Genomic DNA, 24,599 nt, shown 5'->3' with positions numbered 1-24,599 from the left:
TCATGCAAAGAAGGCGGTTGAAGGCAGATTCCACAACATACATCTCGGTCTTGATGGGTTTTGTCGTTCAATCCAGCGCTGATGCATACCTTGGACTTTGGCCCTGACTCTGATACTCCTGGGTCACTTCATCAGACCTCTTCAAATCCTGAACTGAACCCTGCTCATATTGGCCAATTCAAACATTTTGAAAGAAAACCAAGAAGGTCGGACTGTGCCTGCACGTCCCTGTTCAAGGAGCGTTCACCTTTATGGTTAATAAACGCCAGCAGGACACCACGTCGTGACATCTAATGCACACCTGGGCAAAATAGGGCCCGCGGGCCACATGCGGACCATTAACATTTTCAATCCGGCCCGCCTCTCTAGGGGAGACTGGATGCAATGGACGTCGAGTGGGTCTAGTATAATATTGTGAAAGTCCAGTCCATAGTGGATCTAACATAATAGTGAGAGTCCAGTCCATAGTGGGGCCAGCCGGAGACCATCCCGAGCGGAGACGGGTCAGCAACGCAGAGATGTCCCCAACCGATGCACAAGCGAGCGGTCCACCCCGGGTCCCACAAGGGAGGAGAGGGGGGGGGGGGGGGAGAAAAGAAAAGAAACGGCAGATCAACTGGTCTAAAAAGGGGGTCTATTTAAAGGCTAGAGTATACAAATGAGTTTTAAGATGGGCCTTAAATGGTTGAAAAATAAGTTGAAAAACTTATTTGGGTGTTACTGTTAGAATAATTATGTGTAAGTTCTCACACAACTCTTACTGTATGCTTAAAGGCCGTTGCTATAGTTATTAACTATTGTGCTCAAGTTGTACTTTTCTATCTATGCAAGGACAAAACTTGGTATCAGTCACGGCATATGAGATATTTTGTTTGTCTTAGCCTACTCACAGCCAAGGACTTCAAGGACCTCAACGAAGACAGGACGACAGCACGCAGACGAAGCAGAGACAAGGCAATCACAAGGCCCCCAGCGCATTACGTCACATATTGTGCGTACTGGAAGCTGCTTTAGATGCGGCCTCAGTGATGTAACCAGGGAGCTCCCAAATAAATAGAGGAGCACGTGGGCTGGACTTTAGAGCGTAGGTTGTTTCTGTAACTAGAATACGGCCCGAAACGTCTCTCCCCATCGAGCTGAATTGAACTCTGTCTCTGCATGATTCCTTGCTTCTTGTCTGTTTAATAGATGTCATCAGTGTTTGAACCTGACAGTTACCATTTAGTGGTCAATTGTACGGAATATGTACTGTACTGTGCAACCTACTAATACAAGTTCCAATCAATCAAACAGCAGCTCAGACCAGGAACCAAGCAGAGTTTGTTTTCAGAGCAGCCAGCCCCAAACACATGTGTCAGATACAGATGTGGAAGTAGATGTTTATAACAAATGTCTGCATTAAAGGGAAACTTCGGTTTTTTTCAACCTGGGCCCTGTTTTCATAATTTTTTCTGTATATGTGAGTGCTGGATAAAACATTTTTTGAGGTCGCGCCAGTATTGAGCAGGGCAGGCAGCCTCCAGCCCAGCTAACGCTCGTACACAGGGCAACTGGCTCTCGTCAAAATTCGGCCTATAAACATGCATTTTTTTCACACTGACAGGCTCAGATAGTTACAATGAGTGTCCGACAACATACTAGAAAGGAGAAATTAACGTATGTCTCTACCTTTAGCTGGAGATCGCTGTTTTTTGTGAGCAGTGTCCAAATCTCACCACGCTACAAATCTCGTTCCGAAATCTCGCGATAACTCGCGACAAAACACCGGTGGAAAAACAGTTACCTGACTGAGGTGAAGAGAGATGACTGAAGTGATTTTCTGTTGGATTACCGAAGACTGTTATTTTAGTTTTATAGAAAAGTTTGTTTGTTTGTCTGTCATGGCTGAATTTTTGCCTGATGTGGACGATTTGATTTGTCGCGAGTTATCGCGAGATTTCGGAACGAGATTTGTAGCGTGGTGAGATTTGGGCACAGCTCACAACAAACAGCGATCTCCAGCTAAAGGTAGAGACATACGTTAATTTCTCCTTTCTAGTATGTTGTCGGACACTCATTGTAACTATCTGAGCCTGTCAGTGTGAAAAAAATGCATGTTTATAGGCCGAATTTTGACGAGAGCCAGTTGCCCTGTGTACGAGCGTTAGCTGGGCTGGAGGCTGCCTGCCCTGCTCAATACTGGCGCGACCTCAAAAAATGTTTTATCCAGCACTCACATATACAGAAAAAATTATGAAAACAGGGCCCAGGTTGAAAAAAACCGAAGTTTCCCTTTAAAGTGATATTATATCATATTGTAGGTGTTTATTACACTTTGCATTCATATTTTGCTGTTTGTTACATTTTTGTTGTGTTTTGCTGGATTGTAAAAGATACACAACTATGGAGGAGCTGGTCTGAGAAGTAAAAGATGTTGTTAATATTCAATGTTTTATTGTTCATAGTTAATATTGTAAATCCCACTTTCTTCATTTTCATGTACATTTTGGGTTTCCCATTCAGTAAAAAACTGTAAAATTCCATTTTTATTTTTTTTAGGTGGTCTGTCATTACTTTTTTAGAACTCTATGGGACATTGGGACTTTTGGTATTAGTGTTCCTGGAAAAAAGGGAGCCAAACACACATACTGTACAGCTAAATGTGTATATATAATTTATACACACATACTGTACAGCTAAATGTGTATATATAATTTATACACACATTCTGTACAGTTAATTGTGTATGTATCATTCATACACACATACTGTACAGCTATATGTGTATATATATCATTTATACACACATACTATACAGCTAAATGTGTATATGTCATTTATACTCACATACTGTATAGCTAAATGTGTATATATCATTTATACACACATACTGTACAGCTAAATGTGTATATATCATTTATACACACATACTGTACAGCTAAATGTGTATATATCATTTATACACACATATTGTACAGCTAAATGTGTATATATCATTTATACTCACATACCGTATAGCTAAATGTGTATACATAATTTATACTCACATACTATACAGCTAAATGTGTATATATCATTTATACTCACATACTATACAGCTAAATGTGTATATATCATTTATACTCACATACTATACAGCTAAATGTGTATATATCATTTATACACACATACTGTACATCTAAATGTGTATATATCATTTATACACACATACTGTAAAGCTAAATGTGTATATATCATTTATACTCACATACTGTATAGCTAAATGTGTATATATCATTTATACACACATACTGTACAGCTAAATGTGTATATATCATTTATACTCACATACTGTATAGCTAAATGTGTATATATCATTTATACTCACATACTATACAGCTAAATGTGTATATATCATTTATACTCACATACTGTATAGCTAAATGTGTATATATCATTTATACACACATACTGTATAGCTAAATGTGTATACATAATTTATACTCACATACTATACAGCTAAATGTGTATATATCATTTATACTCACATACTATACAGCTAAATGTGTATATATCATTTATACACACATACTGTACATCTAAATGTGTATATATCATTTATACACACATATTGTACAGCTAAATGTGTATATATCATTTATACTCACATACTATACAGCTAAATGTGTATATATCATTTATACTCACATACTATACAGCTAAATGTGTATATATCATTTATACTCACATACTGTATTGCTAAATGTGTATATATCATTTATACACACATATTGTACAGCTACATGTGTATATATCATTTATACTCACATACTATACATCTAAATGTGTATATATCATTTATACACACATACTGTACAGCTAAATGTGTATATATCATTTATACACACATACTGTACAGCTAAATGTGTATATATCATTTATACACACATACAGTACAGCTAAATGTGTATACATAATTTATACTCACATACTATACAGCTAAATGTGTATATATCATTTATACTCACATACTATACAGCTAAATGTGTATATATCATTTATACTCACATACTGTATAGCTAAACGTGTATATATCATTTATACACACATATTGTACAGCTAAATGTGTATATATCATTTATACTCACATACGGTATAGCTAAATGTGTATATATCATTTATACTCACATACTGTACAGCTAAATGTGTATATATCATTCATACTCACATACTATACAGCTAAATGTGTACATATCATTTATACTCACATACTGTATAGCTAAATGTGTATATATCATTTATACACACATATTGTACAGCTAAATGTGTATATATCATTTATACTCACATACTATACAGCTAAATGTGTATATATATCATTTATACTCACATACTATACAGCTAAATGTGTATATATATCATTTATACACACATACTGTATAGCTAAATGTGTATATATCATTTATACTCACATACTGTACAGCTAAATGTGTATATTTCATTTATACTCACATACTGTATAGCTAAATGTGTATATATCATTTATACACACATACTATACATCTAAATGTGTATATATCATTTATACACACATACACATTGCCCCCCCCCAGACGCATGTTTTCTCTCAATGTGGCCCCCGAGTGATCTAATGCCTGAATATCAAGACATGGAAATAGACTATGGTGTGAATTTACAGCGGGGACATCAGACGGGCGGACCCCTTATCTGTTTAATATTTATACCCAGGCGTCCGAGGGCCCTCCGTGGCCCGCTGTAATGAATAAAGCACAATGTTTATCCACCCCGCGTAACGTTAAATCCTCATGAACAGTCGCAGGGACCAAGAGGATATTTACTTGTGCGGGCACACCGGGGACTTGGATTATCTGCAGGCGGCTTTGTAGTTTTCTTGATGCTCTTTCCCCCCCTCCCCCGTGTGACGCGTTCCACAGAGAGTCTTCCTATTTATTGTTTACTCTCCCCGTCGCCGCTTTGGGAGGAAGAGTCGCTGCGCGGGATTCAAAGCACACTTGTTGTCACAGCCAGCGTTTACGTAAACACGGGGGACAAAAGGTTTGTTTTTGCAGGGGGGGCAACTTTAAAGATAGGACTACAGTTTGAGCAGCTTAATGTTTCTGCAGCATTTCTTCTTGATTTTTACGGCAAATAAATATAGAAAATTAGCTTTTTTTTGTTCTGAAACTATAGACCCGTGTTTTTCAGCCTTTTCTGAGCAGAGGCACATTTTTTTTCGTTGAAAAAATTCTGAGGCACACCACCAGGAGGAAACATTAAAAAATGAAACCCAGCAGCCGATATTGACTATAAAAAGTTGTCAGAAAAACTGTATGTAAATGATCAAAAAACTTTCCGTTCTCTAAATTCCCAATGAACAGACAAGAGGCTGTGTTTGTTGCACCAAGCAAAAGGCTTGGAAAATTCCATTGTGTACGATGGGAGGAGACGGGAGGGGGTTATCTATTGTCATCGGAGACCTGCCCAGGCTGAATCCAGGACTAGCCCAAGCCCGAGGCATCTTTTTCTTTTGTGTTAATGTGACCGAAAACAATGACTGTTTACATACTCCCCATTCCTTTAGAAACAGATGTTATGTAAACAGGGAAAGTCCAAATAAAAAAAGGTGGCGGACAATCTTTCACCAGAGTGTGGGTGACACTGTAAGAGGCTACAGGTCGACGGCGTCTCTCCTCAATTGAGTCCAAATTGAATTCTGCCTCTGGTTGATTCTTTGCTTCTTGTCTTGTTTAATAGATGTCATCAGTGTTTGAACCTGACAAAAGTCGTTCTCGCAATTGTTGGATATGACTTTAAACCATAACCAAGCATGCATCACTATAGCTCTTGTCTCAAAGTAGTGAAGTGAAGTGAATTACATTTATATAGCGCTTTTTCTCAAGTGACTCAAAGCGCTTGACATTGTGAAACCCAATATCTAAGTTACATTTAAACCAGTGTGGGTGGCACTGGGAGCAGGTGGGTAAAGTGTCTTGCCCAAGGACACAACGGCAGTGACTAGGATGGCGGAAGCGGGGATCGAACCGGCAACCCTCAAGTTGCTGGCACGGCCGCTCTACCAACCGAGCTATACCGCAGTAGGTGTACTGTCACCACCTGTCACATCACACCCTGACTTATTTGGAGTTTTTTGGTGTTTTCCTGTGTGTAGTGTTTAAGTTCTTGTCTTACGCTCCTATTTTGTTGTTGTTTGTCATGTCATTTACGGATGTACTTTGTGGACGCCGTCTGCTGCTCCGCACGCTGTAAGTCTTTGCTGTCGTCCAGCGTTCAATCAATCAATTGATGTTTATTTATATAACCCTTAATCACAAGCCACAACGACATTCTCGGTTCAGATCCCACATCAGGGCAAGGAAAAACTCAACCCAGTGGTATGACAATGTGAAACCTTGGAGAAGACCGCAGATGTGGGCGACCCCGCCCCCCTCTAGGGCGACCGGTGCAATGGACGTCGAGTGGGTCTAGCATAATATTGTGAAAGTCCAGTCCATAGTGGATCCAACATAATAGTGAGGGTCCAGTCCATAGTGGGGCCAGCAGGAGACCATCCCGAGCGGAGACGGGTCAGCAGCGCAGAGATGTCCCCAACCGATGCACAGGCGAGCGGTCCACCCCGGGTCCGGACTCTGGACAGCCAGTACTTCATCCGTGGCCACCGGACCTGTGCCCCCCCTCTCCCTCGTGGAGGGGGGAGAGGGGGACACAGGTCAGAGCAGAGCAGAAAAGAAAAGAAACGGCAGATCAACTGGTCTAAAACTGGGGTCTATTTAAAGGCTAGCCAGTTCAGTTTTAGTTTTGCACTCCTATTTTGTTGTTGATTGTCATGTCATTTACGGATGCACTTTGTGGACGCCGTCTGCTGTTCCACACGCTGTAAGTCGTTGCTGTCGTCCAGCGTTCTGTTTTTTGTTGACTTTGCAGCCAGTTCAGTTTTAGTTTTGCGTTCCTATTTTGTTGTTGATTGTCATGTCATTTACGGATGTACTTTGTGGAATCCGTCTGCTGCTCCGCACACTGTAAGTCTTTGCTGTCGTCCAGTGTTCTGTTTTTGTTGACTTTGCAGCCAGTTCAGTTTTAGTTTTGCGCTCCTATTTTGTTGTTGATTGTCATGTCATTTACGGATGTACTTTGTGGACGCCATTTGCTGCTCCACACACTGTAAGTCTTTGCTGTCGTCCAGTGTTCTGTTTTTGTCGACTTTGCAGCTTGTTCAGTTTTAGTTTTGCGCTCCTATTTTGTTGTGGATTGTCATGTCATTTATGGATGCACTTTGTGGACGCCGTCTGCTGCTCCGCACGCTGTAAGTCTTTGCTGTCGTCCAGCGTTCTGTTTTTGTTGACTTTGCAGCCAGTTCAGTTTCAGTTTTGCGCTCCCATTTTGTTGTTGATTGTCATGTCATTTACGGATGTACTTTGTGGACGCCGTCTGCTGCTCCACACGCTGTAAGTCGTTGCTGTCGTCCAGCGTTCTGTTTTTTGTTGACTTTGCAGCCAGTTCAGTTTTAGTTTTGCGCTCCTATTTTGTTGTTGATTGTTCATGTCATTTACGGATGTACTTTGTGGACGCCGTCTGCCGCTCCACACCCTGTAAGTCTTTGCTGTCATCCAGCTTTCTGTTTTTGTTGACTTTGCAGCCAGTTCAGTTTTAGTTTTGCGTTCCTATTTTGTTGTTGATTGTCATGTCATTTACGGATGTACTTTGTGGACGCTGTCTGCTGCTCCGCACGCTCTAAGTCTTTGCTGCCGTCCAGCGTTCTGTTTTTGTTGACTTTGCAGCCAGTTCAGTTTTAGTTTTGCGCTCCTATTTTGTTGTTGATTGTCATGTCATGTATGGATGTACTTTGTGGACGCCGTCTGCTGCTCTGCACACTGTAAGTCTTTGCTGTCGTCCAGCGTTCTGTTTTTGTTGACTTTGCAGCCAGTTCAGTTTTAGTTTTGCGCTCCTATTTTGTTGTTGATTGTCATGTCATTTACGGATGTACTTTGTGGACGCCATTTGCTGCTCCACACACTGTAAGTCTTTGCTGTCGTCCAGTGTTCTGTTTTTGTCGACTTTGCAGCTTGTTCAGTTTTAGTTTTGCGCTCCTATTTTGTTGTGGATTGTCATGTCATTTATGGATGCACTTTGTGGACGCCGTCTGCTGCTCCGCACGCTGTAAGTCTTTGCTGTCGTCCAGCGTTCTGTTTTTGTTGACTTTGCAGCCAGTTCAGTTTCAGTTTTGCGCTCCCATTTTGTTGTTGATTGTCATGTCATTTACGGATGTACTTTGTGGACGCCGTCTGCTGCTCCACACGCTGTAAGTCGTTGCTGTTGTCCGGCGTTCTGTTTTTTGTTGACTTTGCAGCCAGTTCAGTTTTAGTTTTGCGCTCCTATTTTGTTGTTGATTGTTCATGTCATTTACGGATGTACTTTGTGGACGCCGTCTGCCGCTCCACACCCTGTAAGTCTTTGCTGTCATCCAGCTTTCTGTTTTTGTTGACTTTGCAGCCAGTTCAGTTTTAGTTTTGCGTTCCTATTTTGTTGTTGATTGTCATGTCATTTACGGATGTACTTTGTGGACGCTGTCTGCTGCTCCGCACGCTCTAAGTCTTTGCTGCCGTCCAGCGTTCTGTTTTTGTTGACTTTGCAGCCAGTTCAGTTTTAGTTTTGCGCTCCTATTTTGTTGTTGATTGTCATGTCATTTACGGCTGTACTTTTGTGGACGCCGTCTGCTGCTCCACACGCTGTAAGTCTTTGCTGTCGTCCAGCGTTCTGTTTTTGTTTACTTTGCAGCCAGTTCAGTTGTAGTTTTGCGCTCCTATTTTGTTGTTGATTGTCATGTCATTTACGGATGTACTTTGTGGACGCCATTTGCTGCTCCACACACTGTAAGTCTTTGCTGTCGTCCAGTGTTCTGTTTTTGTCGACTTTGCAGCTTGTTCAGTTTTAGTTTTGCGCTCCTATTTTGTTGTGGATTGTCATGTCATTTATGGATGCACTTTGTGGACGCCGTCTGCTGCTCCGCACGCTGTAAGTCTTTGCTGTCGTCCAGCGTTCTGTTTTTGTTGACTTTGCAGCCAGTTCAGTTTCAGTTTTGCGCTCCCATTTTGTTGTTGATTGTCATGTCATTTACGGATGTACTTTGTGGACGCCGTCTGCTGCTCCACACGCTGTAAGTCGTTGCTGTCGTCCAGCGTTCTGTTTTTTGTTGACTTTGCAGCCAGTTCAGTTTTAGTTTTGCGCTCCTATTTTGTTGTTGATTGTTCATGTCATTTACGGATGTACTTTGTGGACGCCGTCTGCCGCTCCACACCCTGTAAGTCTTTGCTGTCATCCAGCTTTCTGTTTTTGTTGACTTTGCAGCCAGTTCAGTTTTAGTTTTGCGTTCCTATTTTGTTGTTGATTGTCATGTCATTTACGGATGTACTTTGTGGACGCTGTCTGCTGCTCCGCACGCTCTAAGTCTTTGCTGCCGTCCAGCGTTCTGTTTTTGTTTACTTTGCAGCCAGTTCAGTTGTAGTTTTGCGCTCCTATTTTGTTGTTGATTGTCATGTCATTTACGGATGTACTTTGTGGACGCCATTTGCTGCTCCACACACTGTAAGTCTTTGCTGTCGTCCAGCGTTCTGTTTTTGTTGACTTTGCAGCCAGTTCAGTTTTAGTTTTGCGCTCCTATTTTGTTGTTGATTGTCATGTCATTTATGGATGCACTTTGTGGACGCCGTCTGCTGCTCCGCACGCTGTAAGTCTTTGCTGTCATCCAGCGTTCTGTTTTCGTTTACTTTGCAGCCAGTTCAGTTTTAGTTTTGCGCTCCTATTTTGTTGTTGATTGTCATGTCATGTATGGATGTACTTTGTGGACGCCGTCTGCTGCTCTGCACACTGTAAGTCTTTGCTGTCGTCCAGCGTTCTGTTTTTGTTGACTTTGCAGCCAGTTCAGTTTTAGTTTTGCGCTCCTATTTTGTTGTTGATTGTCATGTCATTTACGGATGTACTTTGTGGACGCCATTTGCTGCTCCACACACTGTAAGTCTTTGCTGTCGTCCAGTGTTCTGTTTTTGTCGACTTTGCAGCTTGTTCAGTTTTAGTTTTGCGCTCCTATTTTGTTGTGGATTGTCATGTCATTTATGGATGCACTTTGTGGACGCCGTCTGCTGCTCCGCACGCTGTAAGTCTTTGCTGTCGTCCAGCGTTCTGTTTTTGTTGACTTTGCAGCCAGTTCAGTTTCAGTTTTGCGCTCCCATTTTGTTGTTAATTGTCATGTCATTTACGGATGTACTTTGTGGACGCCGTCTGCTGCTCCACACGCTGTAAGTCGTTGCTGTTGTCCGGCGTTCTGTTTTTTGTTGACTTTGCAGCCAGTTCAGTTTTAGTTTTGCGCTCCTATTTTGTTGTTGATTGTTCATGTCATTTACGGATGTACTTTGTGGACGCCGTCTGCCGCTCCACACCCTGTAAGTCTTTGCTGTCATCCAGCTTTCTGTTTTTGTTGACTTTGCAGCCAGTTCAGTTTTAGTTTTGCGTTCCTATTTTGTTGTTGATTGTCATGTCATTTACGGATGTACTTTGTGGACGCTGTCTGCTGCTCCGCACGCTCTAAGTCTTTGCTGCCGTCCAGCGTTCTGTTTTTGTTGACTTTGCAGCCAGTTCAGTTTTAGTTTTGCGCTCCTATTTTGTTGTTGATTGTCATGTCATTTACGGCTGTACTTTTGTGGACGCCGTCTGCTGCTCCACACGCTGTAAGTCTTTGCTGTCGTCCAGCGTTCTGTTTTTGTTTACTTTGCAGCCAGTTCAGTTGTAGTTTTGCGCTCCTATTTTGTTGTTGATTGTCATGTCATTTACGGATGTACTTTGTGGACGCCATTTGCTGCTCCACACACTGTAAGTCTTTGCTGTCGTCCAGTGTTCTGTTTTTGTCGACTTTGCAGCTTGTTCAGTTTTAGTTTTGCGCTCCTATTTTGTTGTGGATTGTCATGTCATTTATGGATGCACTTTGTGGACGCCGTCTGCTGCTCCGCACGCTGTAAGTCTTTGCTGTCGTCCAGCGTTCTGTTTTTGTTGACTTTGCAGCCAGTTCAGTTTCAGTTTTGCGCTCCCATTTTGTTGTTGATTGTCATGTCATTTACGGATGTACTTTGTGGACGCCGTCTGCTGCTCCACACGCTGTAAGTCGTTGCTGTCGTCCAGCGTTCTGTTTTTTGTTGACTTTGCAGCCAGTTCAGTTTTAGTTTTGCGCTCCTATTTTGTTGTTGATTGTTCATGTCATTTACGGATGTACTTTGTGGACGCCGTCTGCCGCTCCACACCCTGTAAGTCTTTGCTGTCATCCAGCTTTCTGTTTTTGTTGACTTTGCAGCCAGTTCAGTTTTAGTTTTGCGTTCCTATTTTGTTGTTGATTGTCATGTCATTTACGGATGTACTTTGTGGATGCCGTCTGCCGCTCCACACCCTGTAAGTCTTTGCTGTCATCCAGCTTTCTGTTTTTGTTGACTTTGCAGCCAGTTCAGTTTTAGTTTTGCGTTCCTATTTTGTTGTTGATTGTCATGTCATTTACGGATGTACTTTGTGGACGCTGTCTGCTGCTCCGCACGCTCTAAGTCTTTGCTGCCGTCCAGCGTTCTGTTTTTGTTTACTTTGCAGCCAGTTCAGTTGTAGTTTTGCGCTCCTATTTTGTTGTTGATTGTCATGTCATTTACGGATGTACTTTGTGGACGCCATTTGCTGCTCCACACACTGTAAGTCTTTGCTGTCGTCCAGCGTTCTGTTTTTGTTGACTTTGCAGCCAGTTCAGTTTTAGTTTTGCGCTCCTATTTTGTTGTTGATTGTCATGTCATTTATGGATGCACTTTGTGGACGCCGTCTGCTGCTCCGCACGCTGTAAGTCTTTGCTGTCGTCCAGCGTTCTGTTTTCGTTTACTTTGCAGCCAGTTCAGTTTTAGTTTTGCGCTCCTATTTTGTTGTTGATTGTCATGTCATTTACGGCTGTACTTTTGTGGACGCCGTCTGCTGCTCCGCACGCTGTAAGTCTTTGCTGTCGTCCAGCGTTCTGTTTTTGTTTACTTTGCAGCCACTTCAGTTTAAGTTAAAATGCAATGTTTTTAGCAGCGTCTTGATTTTAAAATCTTCATCAAAATATCACAACCACCTCCCAGTATGAAGCCATGCACCAGTGCTTATTGTGATGTTGTTAAGGTTAGTTACTTTATTAGAACCTGCAGGTAAACTTGTTTTGCAGCCAGCAAGATCAGGACATCCATTAAAACATGGAGAGAAAGTCACATCTTAGACTTGCCATACAAACAACTGCCACACAGGTGTCAAACTCAAGAGGTGGCCCGCCACTTCATTTTATTTGGCCCTGGAAATCATATGTTTCAATGAAATACTGTAACTTTTCTGTATTATTTATTTCTATTTTGGGATAAAGAAAAATAAATGTACTCCATGTAATCGCAAATTATGTTAACTTAAATATTGTCTAATTATATATGATTAAACATTCAAACCATTTTTTAAATAGAAATTAATACTAATAATAATGATTTACAAGCAAGTTATCTATCAAATTGTGCAAAGTAAAAGTAGCAATAGATTTTATGGTCAAATTGTGACATTTACTGTGCTTTTTACAGCATTTTTCTCTAAATGAAGAAAACAGTAGTTTTTTTTTTTTTTTTTTTTTTTTTACTGTAATAAACTGTGGTGCCGTTTTTGGTATTTACAGTAATACACCCAAAAATCTACACTTTTTGATTTGTGGTTGGAAAAAAAACTAACAAACTGGCAGCTCAGGAGGCAAAATTTCACTGTAAAATTGCAGTTTAAAAAAAAAAAATTACAGTAAAAAAAAAACAAATGTAAATTTTACACTAAAATTCTGGCAACTGAGCTGTTTTTTTATTATTATTTTTTTTTTAACCACAAAAACAGCAGTATTGTTTTTCCATTTACAGTAATAATTTTGAGGTAACATTATTGCAATTTTTTTTTTTTATATTTTAGTTTTTAAAAAAATCTACTAATAAAATGCATTGAAAAAAATGGTGTAATAAATAGTATTGACTGTTAGAAGGAGAAGCCCTCTGGGGCCAAACATGAATGCCTTGTGGCCCTCAGTGAAAACCACTTTGACACCATGCACAACAAGCATCACAAAAACATTGCCATGATCACAAAATAGTAAAAGGATACAACATATCAAATCCCAATCAGATAAGATTTGGGACAAGATAATAATAATAATAATAAAAAAGAATAATTACAATAATAAATTGCATTAAAATAAATATATGCAAAAATAGGTACTAATGCTTATTTGCAGGATTTTGATTTTAAAATCAACATAAAATATTCCAAACACCCCCCAATATGAAGCCATGCACCAAAAGTGAAGAAAAATATCTTTGCAAAAAACATACTTTTTCAGCATAGTGCAAGTGTCGCTCATTAGTGCGTGTGTTACTAATGAATTATACTGCGTCTCCCAGTAGGAGTTACACATTTCGACCGAAAGGGGGCGACATTGGGTTTGTAATCGGAACACGTGTTCACCTCGCTGCCTTTTGTCTCGCAATCTGTCTTTATTACCACATGAATATTATTTATCTACGTATTACTACGTGAATATAACGTATTGATGTATCACTACGTCAATACTATATATTTATTTATCACTACATGCATAGTATTTATCTACTTATCACTACATGAATATCATGTATTTATTTTATCACTGTATTTATGTATCACTACACGAATATTATGTGTTTATTTATCACTACACGAATATTGGGGCCACTAATACACGACTTTACGCGCGTGTTTGTAGTGGGCGGCTGTGCAAAGTGTTGTAAAAACGTCCATAATAATAATATAAATACAGTTAATAAAGTCAAATACAAAGAAGGCAACAAGAGAAGTATCCTACACTTCTCTTTTGTAAAGTAAATCTGAATCTACATGAACTATATGATTTGCCTGAGAAGCTGGACAAAAAAAAAAAAAAAAAAAAAAAAAAAATCCATAACGATCTGTATAAATGTATATAAAGTATAAAATGTGAGATTTTAACCAATTTCTACCGAGTTGTACTTTTTAACCCACTCCCGACGACGCGCGTAAAAAGTTTACCTGCAATTATGCTAATTAGGTCCCGCGTCGCCCCGCTCATTGGCGGCCAATTTCCCCAGTTGCGCTTGGTGACGTCACGTCAGGATGAAATAAGCGAAAAAAAATAAAAAAATAATCTATCAATTCTCGGGTGGAGTTTTTTTCTTTTTTTTTCTTCCCCCTTCTTCTTCTTCTTCTTCTTCCCCCTTCTCCAGCCTTCCAAGCCCTCCTCCTCCACCTCCTCCACCTCCTCCTCCATCCCGCAGCATCCAGGCGACTGTTTTGGTCCGGGACGCGGACTGCGAGCCTCCTAGGAAATTGGCGCGCTAATCCTCCAGGACGGACAAAAAAAAAAAAAAAAAAGTGGTTAAATGGCAGCGAGCGGCCGCGCGGCGCTCAGACTGACGCACGCCGGCCAGCAGGCACGGGAGGACCGACTTGTGCGCAATTAGCCCCGCCGGTGTCACGCAGAATTAAGTAAAGAAATCAAGCTGGCTCAGTGCGCGTCTCAGCAGCCCACTTTGACAGGTGCTCCTCAGCCCCTTTGGAGGACTGTCAGCAGCAGCAGCAAGAGGATGGCATCAGAGCTGGCAATGAGCAACTCCGACCTGCCCACCAGTCCCCTGGCCATGGAATATGTTAATGACTTCGATCTGATGAAGTTTGAAGTGAAAAAGGAGCCGCTGGAGCCCGAGCGCAGCATCAGCCAGTGCAGCCGCCTGCTCGCCGGGGGATCGCTGTCTTCCACCCCGATGAGCACGCCCTGCAGCTCGGTGCCCCCCTCTCCCAGCTTCTCGGCGCCCAGTCCCGGCTCCGGGTCCGGCTCCGGCTCCAGCGAGCAGAAGGCGCACCTGGAGGATTTCTACTGGATGAGCGGCTACCAACAGCAGCTCAACCCCGAGGCTCTGGGCTTCAGCCCGGAGGACGCCGTAGAGGCGCTGATCAGCAGCGGCCACCCGCTGCAGGGCTTCGACGGCTATGCCAGGGGGCAGCAGTTCGCCGGGGGGGCGGCACCGGCCGGGGAGGAGATGGGATCCGCGGCCGCGGTGGTGTCGGCGGTCATCGCGGCGGCCGCGGCGCAGACCGGCGGCGGCGGCGGCGGCGGCGGCGCGCCCCACCACAACCACCACCACCACCACCACCACCACACCGCCGGCGCGCACCACCCGTCCTCCGGCTCCCAGTCCGGCAACAACACCACCACCACCGCCCACCACCACCCACACCACCACCACCACCACCCGCACATGCGCCTGGACGACCGCTTCTCGGACGAGCAGCTGGTGAGCATGTCGGTGCGGGAGCTCAACCGGCAGCTGCGCGGCGTCAGCAAGGAGGAGGTCATCCGCCTCAAGCAGAAGCGCAGGACGCTAAAGAACCGCGGCTACGCGCAGTCCTGCCGCTACAAGCGCGTCCAGCAGCGGCACGTCCTGGAGGGCGAGAAGACGCAGCTCATCCAGCAGGTGGACCACCTCAAGCAGGAGATCTCCCGCTTGGCGCGGGAGCGCGACGCCTACAAGGAGAAGTACGAGAAGCTCGTCACCACCGGATTCCGGGAAAACGGCGACAACAACAACAACAACAACAACAACAACCCCTCATCCCCGGAGTTCTTCATGTGAGTCTGGGCCGACCCAAAAAAAAAAAAAAGTTCACTCGAAAGTTCTATTATATTTATATAGCGCTTTTTCTCTAAGCGCTTTTACACCGAAGTTCCATTTCAACAAGGTGGGTAAATTATCTTTGCCCAAGGACTATAGGATCGAACCTGGAACCCCTCAAGTTGCGTTCGAGGTCTTTTTTTTTTGCTTTGCGTATTTGTCTCCACTTTGATTTTGTTTTGGATGAGAAGAGCGCGCACCCCCATGCATGCTGGTCATGTCCCCCTTCCCCCCCCCCCCACCCCTACCCCTACCCCGCTTTTCTTTTGGCTTTATGGACGGACTTTGACGGCATCTGGACGACATCACTTGGACCCCTGAAAACACTTTTTTTTTTAGAAAGCCGCCTTCTGGAGGCCGCGGTGACCCAGAAATCCGACAGTAATTTAGTCTTTTTCTATCAGAATTACTCGAAATTGCATCCAATTTGCCAATTCTTATTGTGGCTGTTTTTGTACTTTTAATACACTCTTTGCTCGCTATTTAAAGCCAGTCTGGCTCTTTAAAAGTCGCTCTTTTTTTTAAATAAATATACCATTCATGAATTAACATGAATGGGAAATTTTTATTTTTGCCTGATTTTGCTTGATTTTACGCACGGTGCGCACAAACTTGCTTTATGTTGTTTCCTTCTGCTTTAAACAAAACCAAAAAAAAAAAAAAGCCAATAATGTCATTTCGACGACTTTTTTTTTTTTTTTTTTTTACGACTTAGTAAAGTGGAAAATATTCGCTGCGTGACGCGCGCTTTACGCACGGAATTAACAGCGCGCATGGCGAATATATTGAAATGCGCCTTTAACTAAGCGTGGCGATTCATTCTGTGCGTCTTTAATACAATTGTTTTATTTGATTAAAAAAAAAAAAAAAAAAAAAAGAGGCGGCCTTGACCTGTTGCGTGGCTTTTTTGCAGAAATGACTTGAACCAAAACATTCCCTTTCTAACGCGCGTCGTGACGCGTGGAATCTTCTCGCCATGGGGGGGCCCCGGAGTGCGTGGACCGATCTAGTCAATGATTAGTTTTTTTAGTCTTTTTTTTTTACTAGACAGGAGTCCACTTGTTGGTTAAAAAAAAAAAAACAAGGAAAACACCCGCAAAATAAATTAAACATGAAAACATGGAATAAAAAATAATAATCATATTTTAAAATACTGCGTCAAATTTCGGGTTACAAATCATTGTGTTTTTTTTTGTTTGTTTTTTCCCCCCAACATCACACAATTTCATACATAATTTTGAGTTAATCCATCGCTTTAAAAATTTAAATTTTCCTTGCTGACTTTAAATAAAAGGACTTTAAAGGCTCCGTGAGGCGTTCAAAGTCACTCGGACCTGCGGCTACGGACCGTCTTTCCTGCGGACTTAACGTGGCTTTTGAAGGAACAAAAGCTGGTGCGCAAGGTCACCAAGCAGTGTGCGTGCGTGTGCGCGTGCATGACGATGATGATGATGATGATGATGATGATGATGGTGACTTTGTGTTGTGTTTGTGTTCCTTCCCACATGACAAACGAGGTGTCCTGTGCCTGAGAGGTGGGTGGGAAATTTTAGCGACCCCCACTTTTATATCTGATTAAGTCAACAAAAAAACAAAAAAAAAAGCCTGCTGTTTAATTACACGGCCGCTTCCTGTCCGCGCCCCGCCAAAAAAAAAGACCCAAAAGTGTATAACTCCATCCTCCATCTGGGCCGTGTATCGACTCCCGTTGATTGGGTTATTAAAGGTAATGTCCTCGTCACAATATTGGACTCGGGGCTCTTTTCGGGTCAACTGCGGGGGGCAATCACTTTGAAAGTTATCAGTATCGACGTCGGAATCATCGCCACTTTAATGCTCTGGAGCGGCGTGCGCGGGGTTTGGCGCCTTCTAGTTCACCTTGTGTGTGCATGAAGTGCATTACCTCCGCCTCACTTTTGCTCACCAGCACCCGAAAGGAACTCTTGCGATCCCGCCGAACAATCCGGCCTATACGCCTCCCCGAAGCGCGCGTTCACATTCCGCTCAGCACAATAAACATTTACATTTAAAGCGATTTAAATCGGTGGCGTTCATGTTTTTTTTTGCGCTCCATCACGCCGCACCTGCGGGGGCGCGGGAGTGTCTCGCCCCGCGCGCCGCGTCCCTGAGTTATGTGCCATTTATTTCAGACGCTAATAAATTCAACTTGTCCTGTCGGGGGGCCCGCTAAAAGAAATATGCGCGTGGCGAAGGCGGAGGCGATTGTGATGCAGTGGATCCCACCCACTCGTCACAATAGAGGGGGTGTGTGGGGTGGGGGCAGCGTTAGGGACCCCTGCACCGGCGGTAATAATGGACGCTGTCAGAAACTTTAGGCAAACGTCGCTTCTTGTGATAAAACACTGCATTGTCATCGGCGGCATACTTACCAACCTTTGAGACCTCCGAATTCGGGTTGAGGTGAGCGGGGGTCGGGGTCGGGGTGGGCGGGGTTTAAGGGGGGAGAAGTATATTTATAGGTAGAATACACTGAAATTCAAGTATTTCTTTTATATCCGTCCATCCATTTTCTACCGCTTACTCCCTTCGGGGTCCGCGCGGGGGGCGCTGGAGCCTATCTCAGCTACAATCGGGCGGAAGGCGGGGTACACCTGGACAAGTCGCCCCTCATCGCAGGGCCAACACAGATAGACAGACAACATTCACACTCACATTCACACACTAGGGCCAATTTAGTGTTGCCAATCAACCTATCCCCAGGTATATATATATATATATATATATATATATATATATATATATATATATATATATATATATATATATATATATATATATATATATATATATATATATATATATATATATATATACTACCATTCAAAAGTTTGGGGTTACAAGAAGTACACTCTATACATTGCTAATGTGGGTAAATGACTATTCTAGCTGCCAAATGTCTGTTTTTTGGTGCAATATCTACATAGGTGTATAGAGGCCCATTTCCAGCAACTATCACTCCAGTGTTCTAATGGTACAATGTGTTTGCTCATTGGCTCAGAAGGCTAATCGATGATTAGAAAACCCTTGTGCAAATCATGTTCACACATCTGAAAACAGTTTAGCTCGTTACAGAAGCTACAAAACGGACCTTCCTTTGAGCAGATTGAGTTTCTGGAGCATCACATTTGTGGGGTCAATTAAACGCTCAAAATGGCCAGAAAAAGACAACTTTCATCTGAAACTCGACAGTCTATTCTTGTTCTTAGAAATGAAGGCTATTCCACAAATTGTTTGGGTGACCCAAACTTTTGAACGGTAGTTTTTATATATATTATATATATATATATATATATATATATATATATATATATATATATATATATATATTATATATATATATATATATATATATATATATATATATATATATATATATATATATATATATATAAATTTAATTTGCGGGAAAGGATTGAGTTTAGGGTTGAATTGTCCATCCTCGTTCTATTCTCTGTCACTATCTTTTTTTTTTTTGGACATTACTACTTGCCGTAGTTTTGAAGCAATGCACGATGGGGGCCAGCATTAGGGACCCTTGCACCGGCGGTAATAATGGACGCTGTCAGAAACTTTAGGCAAATGTCGCTTCTTGTGCATAAAACACTGCATTGTCATCGGCGGCGTACTTGCCAACCTTGAGACCTCTGAATTCGGGAGATTGGAGGGGTCGAGGTGGGCGGGGCAGGGCGGGGTTAAGGAGGGAGGAGTATATTTTCACCGAAATTCAAGTATTTATTTTATATACCGTATTTTTCGGACTATAAGTCGCCGTTTTTTTTCATAGTTTGGCCGGTATGCATTAGCTTTGCCATTGACATGCTACTTATTAGCGATTTTACATGGCGATTTCAACACCTCTTAATTTGACAACTAGGATGCATGTTGCAATGAAACAGCTGCTGCGTAATAAGTACCGTATTTTTCGGACTATAAGTCGCCGTTTTTTTCATAGTTTGGCCGGTATACATTAGCTTTGCCATTGACATGCTACTTATTAGCGATTTTACATGGCGATTTCAACACCTCTAAATTTGACAACTAGGATGCATGTTGCAATCAAACAGCTGCTGCGTAATAAGTACCAAATTTTTCGGACTATATGTTGCCGTTTTTTTTCATAGTTTGGCCGGTATACATTAGCTTTGCCATTGACATGCTACTTATTAGCGATTTTACATGGCGATTTCAACACTTCTAAATTTGACAACTATGTTGCATGTTGCAATCAAACAGCTGCTGCGTAATAAGTACCATATTTTTCGGACTACAAGTCGCCGTTTTTTTTCATAGTTTGGCCGGTATACATTAGCTTTGCCATTGACATGCTACTTATTAGCGATTTTACATGGCGATTTCAACACCTCTAAATTTGACAACTAGGATGCATGTTGCAATCAAACAGCTGCTGCGTAATAAGTACCGTATTTTTCGGACTATAAGTCGCCGTTTTTTTCATAGTTTGGCCGGTATACATTAGCTTTGCCATTGACATGCTACTTATTAGCGATTTTACATGGCGATTTCAACACCTCTAAATTTGACAACTAGGATGCATGTTGCAATCAAACAGCTGCTGCGTAATAAGTACCAATTTTTCGGACTATATGTTGCCGTTTTTTTTCATAGTTTGGCCGGTATACATTAGCTTTGCCATTGACATGCTACTTATTAGCGATTTACATGGCGATTTCAACACCTCTAAATTTGACAACTAGGATGCATGTTGCAATCAAACAGCTGCTGCGTAATAAGTACCGTATTTTTCGGACTATAAGTCGCCGTTTTTTTTTCATAGTTTGCCACTGACATGCTACTTATTAGCGATTTTACATGGCGATTTCAACACTTCTAAATTTGACAACTAGGATGCATGTTGCAATCAAACAGCTGCTGCGTAATAAGTACCGTATTTTTCGGACTATAAGTCGCCGTTTTTTTTCATAGTTTGGCCGGTATACATTAGCTTTGCCATTGACATGCTACTTATTAGCGATTTTACATGGCGATTTCAACACCTCTAAATTTGACAACTAGGATGCATGTTGCAATCAAACAGCTGCTGCGTAATAAGTACCGTATTTTTCGGACTATAAGTCGCCGTTTTTTTCATAGTTTGCCATTGACATGCTACTTATTAGCGATTTTACATGGCGATTTCAACACCTCTAAATTTGACAACTAGATGCATGTTGCAATCAAACAAGCTGCTGCGTAATAAGTACCGTATTTTTCGGACTATAAGTCGCCGTTTTTTTCATAGTTTGCCATTGACATGCTACTTATTAGCGATTTTACATGGCGATTTCAACACCTCTAATTTGACAACTAGGATGCATGTTGCAATCAAACAGCTGCTGCGTAATAAGTACCGTATTTTTCGGACTATAAGTCGCCGTTTTTTTCATAGTTTGCCATTGACATGCTACTTATTAGCGATTTCACATGGCGATTTCTACACCTCTAAATTTGACAACTAGGATGCATGTTGCAATCAAACAGCTGCTGCGTAATAAGTACCGTATTTTTCGGACTATAAGTCGCCGTTTTTTTTCATAGTTTGGCCGGTATACATTAGCTTTGCCATTGACATGCTACTTATTAGCGATTTTACATGGCGATTTCAACACCTCTAAATTTGACAACTAGGATGCATGTTGCAATCAAACAGCTGCTGCGTAATAAGTACCGTATTTTTCGGACTATAAGTCGCCGTTTTTTTCATAGTTTGCCATTGACATGCTACTTATTAGCGATTTTACATGGCGATTTCAACACCTCTAAATTTGACAACTAGGATGCATGTTGCAATCAAACAGCTGCTGCGTAATAAGTACCGTATTTTTCGGACTATAAGTCGCCGTTTTTTTCATAGTTTGCCATTGACATGCTACTTATTAGCGATTTTACATGGCGATTTCAACACCTCTAAATTTGACAACTAGGATGCATGTTGCAATCAAACAGCTGCTGCGTAATAAGTACCGTATTTTTCGGACTATAAGTCGCCGTTTTTTTCATAGTTTGCCATTGACATGCTACTTATTAGCGATTTCACATGGCGATTTCTACACCTCTAAATTTGACAACTAGGATGCATGTTGCAATCAAACAGCTGCTGCGTAATAAGTACCGTATTTTTCGGACTATAAGTCGCCGTTTTTTTTATAGTTTGCCATTGACATGCTACTTATTAGCGATTTTACATGGCGATTTCAACACCTCTAAATTTGACAACTAAGATGCATGTTGCAATCAAACAGCTGCTGCGTAATAAGTACCGTATTTTTCGGACTATAAGTCGCCGTTTTTTTTCATAGTTTGGCCGGTATACATTAGCTTTGCCATTGACATGCTACTTATTAGCGATTTTACATGGCGATTTCAACACCTCTAAATTTGACAACTAGGATGCATGTTGCAATCAAACAGCTGCTGCGTAATAAGTACCGTATTTTTCGGACTATAAGTCGCCGTTTTTTTCATAGTTTGCCATTGACATGCTACTTATTAGCGATTTTACATGGCGATTTCAACACCTCTAAATTTGACAACTAGGATGCATGTTGCAATCAAACAGCTGCTGCGTAATAAGTACCGTATTTTTCGGACTATAAGTCGCCGTTTTTTTCATAGTTTGCCATTGACATGCTACTTATTAGCGATTTCACATGGCGATTTCTACACCTCTAAATTTGACAACTAGGATGCATGTTGCAATCAAACAGCTGCTGCGTAATAAGTACCGTATTTTTCGGACTATACGTCACAGTTTTTTTTCATAGTTTGGCCGGGGGTGCGACCTATACTCAGGAGCGACTTATGTGTGAAATTATTAACACATTAGCGTAAAATATCAAATAATGTTATTTAGCTCATTCACGTAAGAGACTAGACGTATAAGATTTCATGGGATTTAGCGAGTAGGAGTGACAGATTGTTTGGTAAACGTATAGCATGTTCTATATGTTATAGTTATTTGAATGACTCTTACCATAATATGTTACGTTAACATACCAGGCACGTTCTCAGTTGGTTATTTATGCCTCATATAACGTACACTTATTCAGCCTGTTGTTCACTATTCTTTCTTTATTTTAAATTGCCTTTCAAATGTCTATTCTTGGTGTTGGCTTTTATCAAATAAAGTTCCCCAAAAAATGAGATTTATACTCCAGTGCGACCAGGCCTGGCCCTAACCAATCTGGCGCCCTAGGCAAGATTTTAGGTGGCGCCCACCCCCCCACACCCCCTCCCCCCACATCGGCAGTGAAGTGTATATACTCACAAGAAACCGAATAGCTTTGTCTTTGACCTTTTTTTTTACTTAAAGAAAGCAAATTAACATATTATATGAGAATGTTATGTTATGATTATCTTTAACCGAATCACAGCAGTGCTCAAATTAAAAAACAGCATTCCCTCTCATGTGATATTGCTTAATTAACATTAATGATGTGCACTTTAACAACTAGGCTTACAACTATACCTGATATATAAAGGGGTGGAAAAGTGACTATTACCTGCAGAGCAAACATTAGCTAACCAGAAGGCAATAACAATGTAAACAAAAAACACCTGCTTAAAAGATCTAATACAAATGTCCCTGAGGAATGTAAGGTGGGAGTACTGTAATTACCTAACGTTACATTATTATTTTCCATAACAATTTAGCCCCCTCCACAATATTAACCCGACGTTAAAACAGAACTAGCTATTTATTGATTAGCAATTGCCAAATCATGTAACATTAGCTTAATGCTAAAAAGCCAGGTTACTATCACATTCTGTAACAGACAAATAATTTCATGTAGGCTAACGTTACCTACCTGCTACCTCTGTCTTTTTCTCGTTTCTCCTCTTCTTTTCTCTTTTTTCTTCCCTGGGCACCTGACAGTTTTGGCCGTTTTGACATCTTGTGTTGATTTTTTGATGTGGTGACTGGTAAGAGTCATGATATGGGTAGGGAGGGGGCGCACCGTGCGGGGGGATGGGGGGGCGTAATGTTGTAACAAATAATATTTCTATTAAATAGGCTTTACTTTGCATTTTAATTAACGTGGGATTATTTTTTGTATTTAGAAATAATAGTACCAACTTTTTTTTTTTTTTTCTCCAACATTTGTGGCACTGGCGTGGCGCCCCCTGATGGACGGCGCCCTTAGCATTTGCCTATACGGCCTATGCCACGGGCCGGCCCTGAGTGCGACTTATATATGTTTTTTTTCCTTCTTTATTATGCATTTTCGTCCGGTGAGACTTATACTCCAGAGCGACTTATACTCCGAAAAATATGGTATATATATATATATATATACAATAAATACTTGAATTTCAGTGTTCATTTAATTACACATATACACATAACACTCCTCTCTACTTATTGTTGTATTTGAAAATGCAATGCTTTGCAGCCGGTAGCATGGCCTTTGAAGGAGCATAGGTATGGGCAGCATCTGTGAAAAAATTTGCGGGAAAGGAGTGAGTTTAGGGTTGAATTGTCCATCCTCGTTCTATTCTCTGTCACTATCTTTTTTTTTGGACATTACTACTTGCCGTAGTTTTGAAGCAATGCATGATGGGAATCCAGATGTTGTGTGTCAGTGTGTTAACATGTCGGCTGGAATAAACACACGCTGAGAACTAGCTCCGTGCCTGCCTACTTTATGGGCTATAGATAAACCTATGGATAACGGTGACATATATAATAGTCTCCTTCTTGTTGTGGGTGCAGTTGCGCACTGAGCTCCAAAAGCCGTGGATGTTATAACGTGACTGGCTGTTTATATCGAGGAAAAATGAACGTGACGATCGGCCTGGCTGGAAATCGGG

At 41.5% G+C, this 24,599-nt stretch overlaps 2 protein-coding genes across 2 annotated transcripts in view; one reads left to right on the top strand and one right to left on the bottom strand.

Annotated features, from left to right (window-relative positions):
- The window catches only part of wwox (WW domain containing oxidoreductase), a 1,010,123-nt gene that overhangs the window by 188,961 nt on the left and 796,563 nt on the right, over positions 1 to 24,599 (bottom strand). The window lies entirely within an intron of this gene.
- The window catches only part of LOC133646041 (transcription factor Maf-like), a 146,343-nt gene continuing 136,407 nt past the window's right edge, over positions 14,664 to 24,599 (top strand). The window contains exon 1 of the mRNA XM_062041007.1: positions 14,664 to 15,706. Within this exon, the coding sequence (XP_061896991.1) occupies positions 14,664 to 15,706 (1,043 nt within the window). The remainder of the gene's footprint in view (positions 15,707 to 24,599) is intronic.

The sequence above is a fragment of the Entelurus aequoreus genome, linkage group LG03 (genome assembly GCF_033978785.1).
Source record: "Entelurus aequoreus isolate RoL-2023_Sb linkage group LG03, RoL_Eaeq_v1.1, whole genome shotgun sequence".
In the NCBI taxonomy this organism is placed as follows: Eukaryota; Metazoa; Chordata; class Actinopteri; order Syngnathiformes; family Syngnathidae; genus Entelurus; species Entelurus aequoreus.
This window is presented reverse-complemented; position numbering and strand designations above follow the sequence as displayed.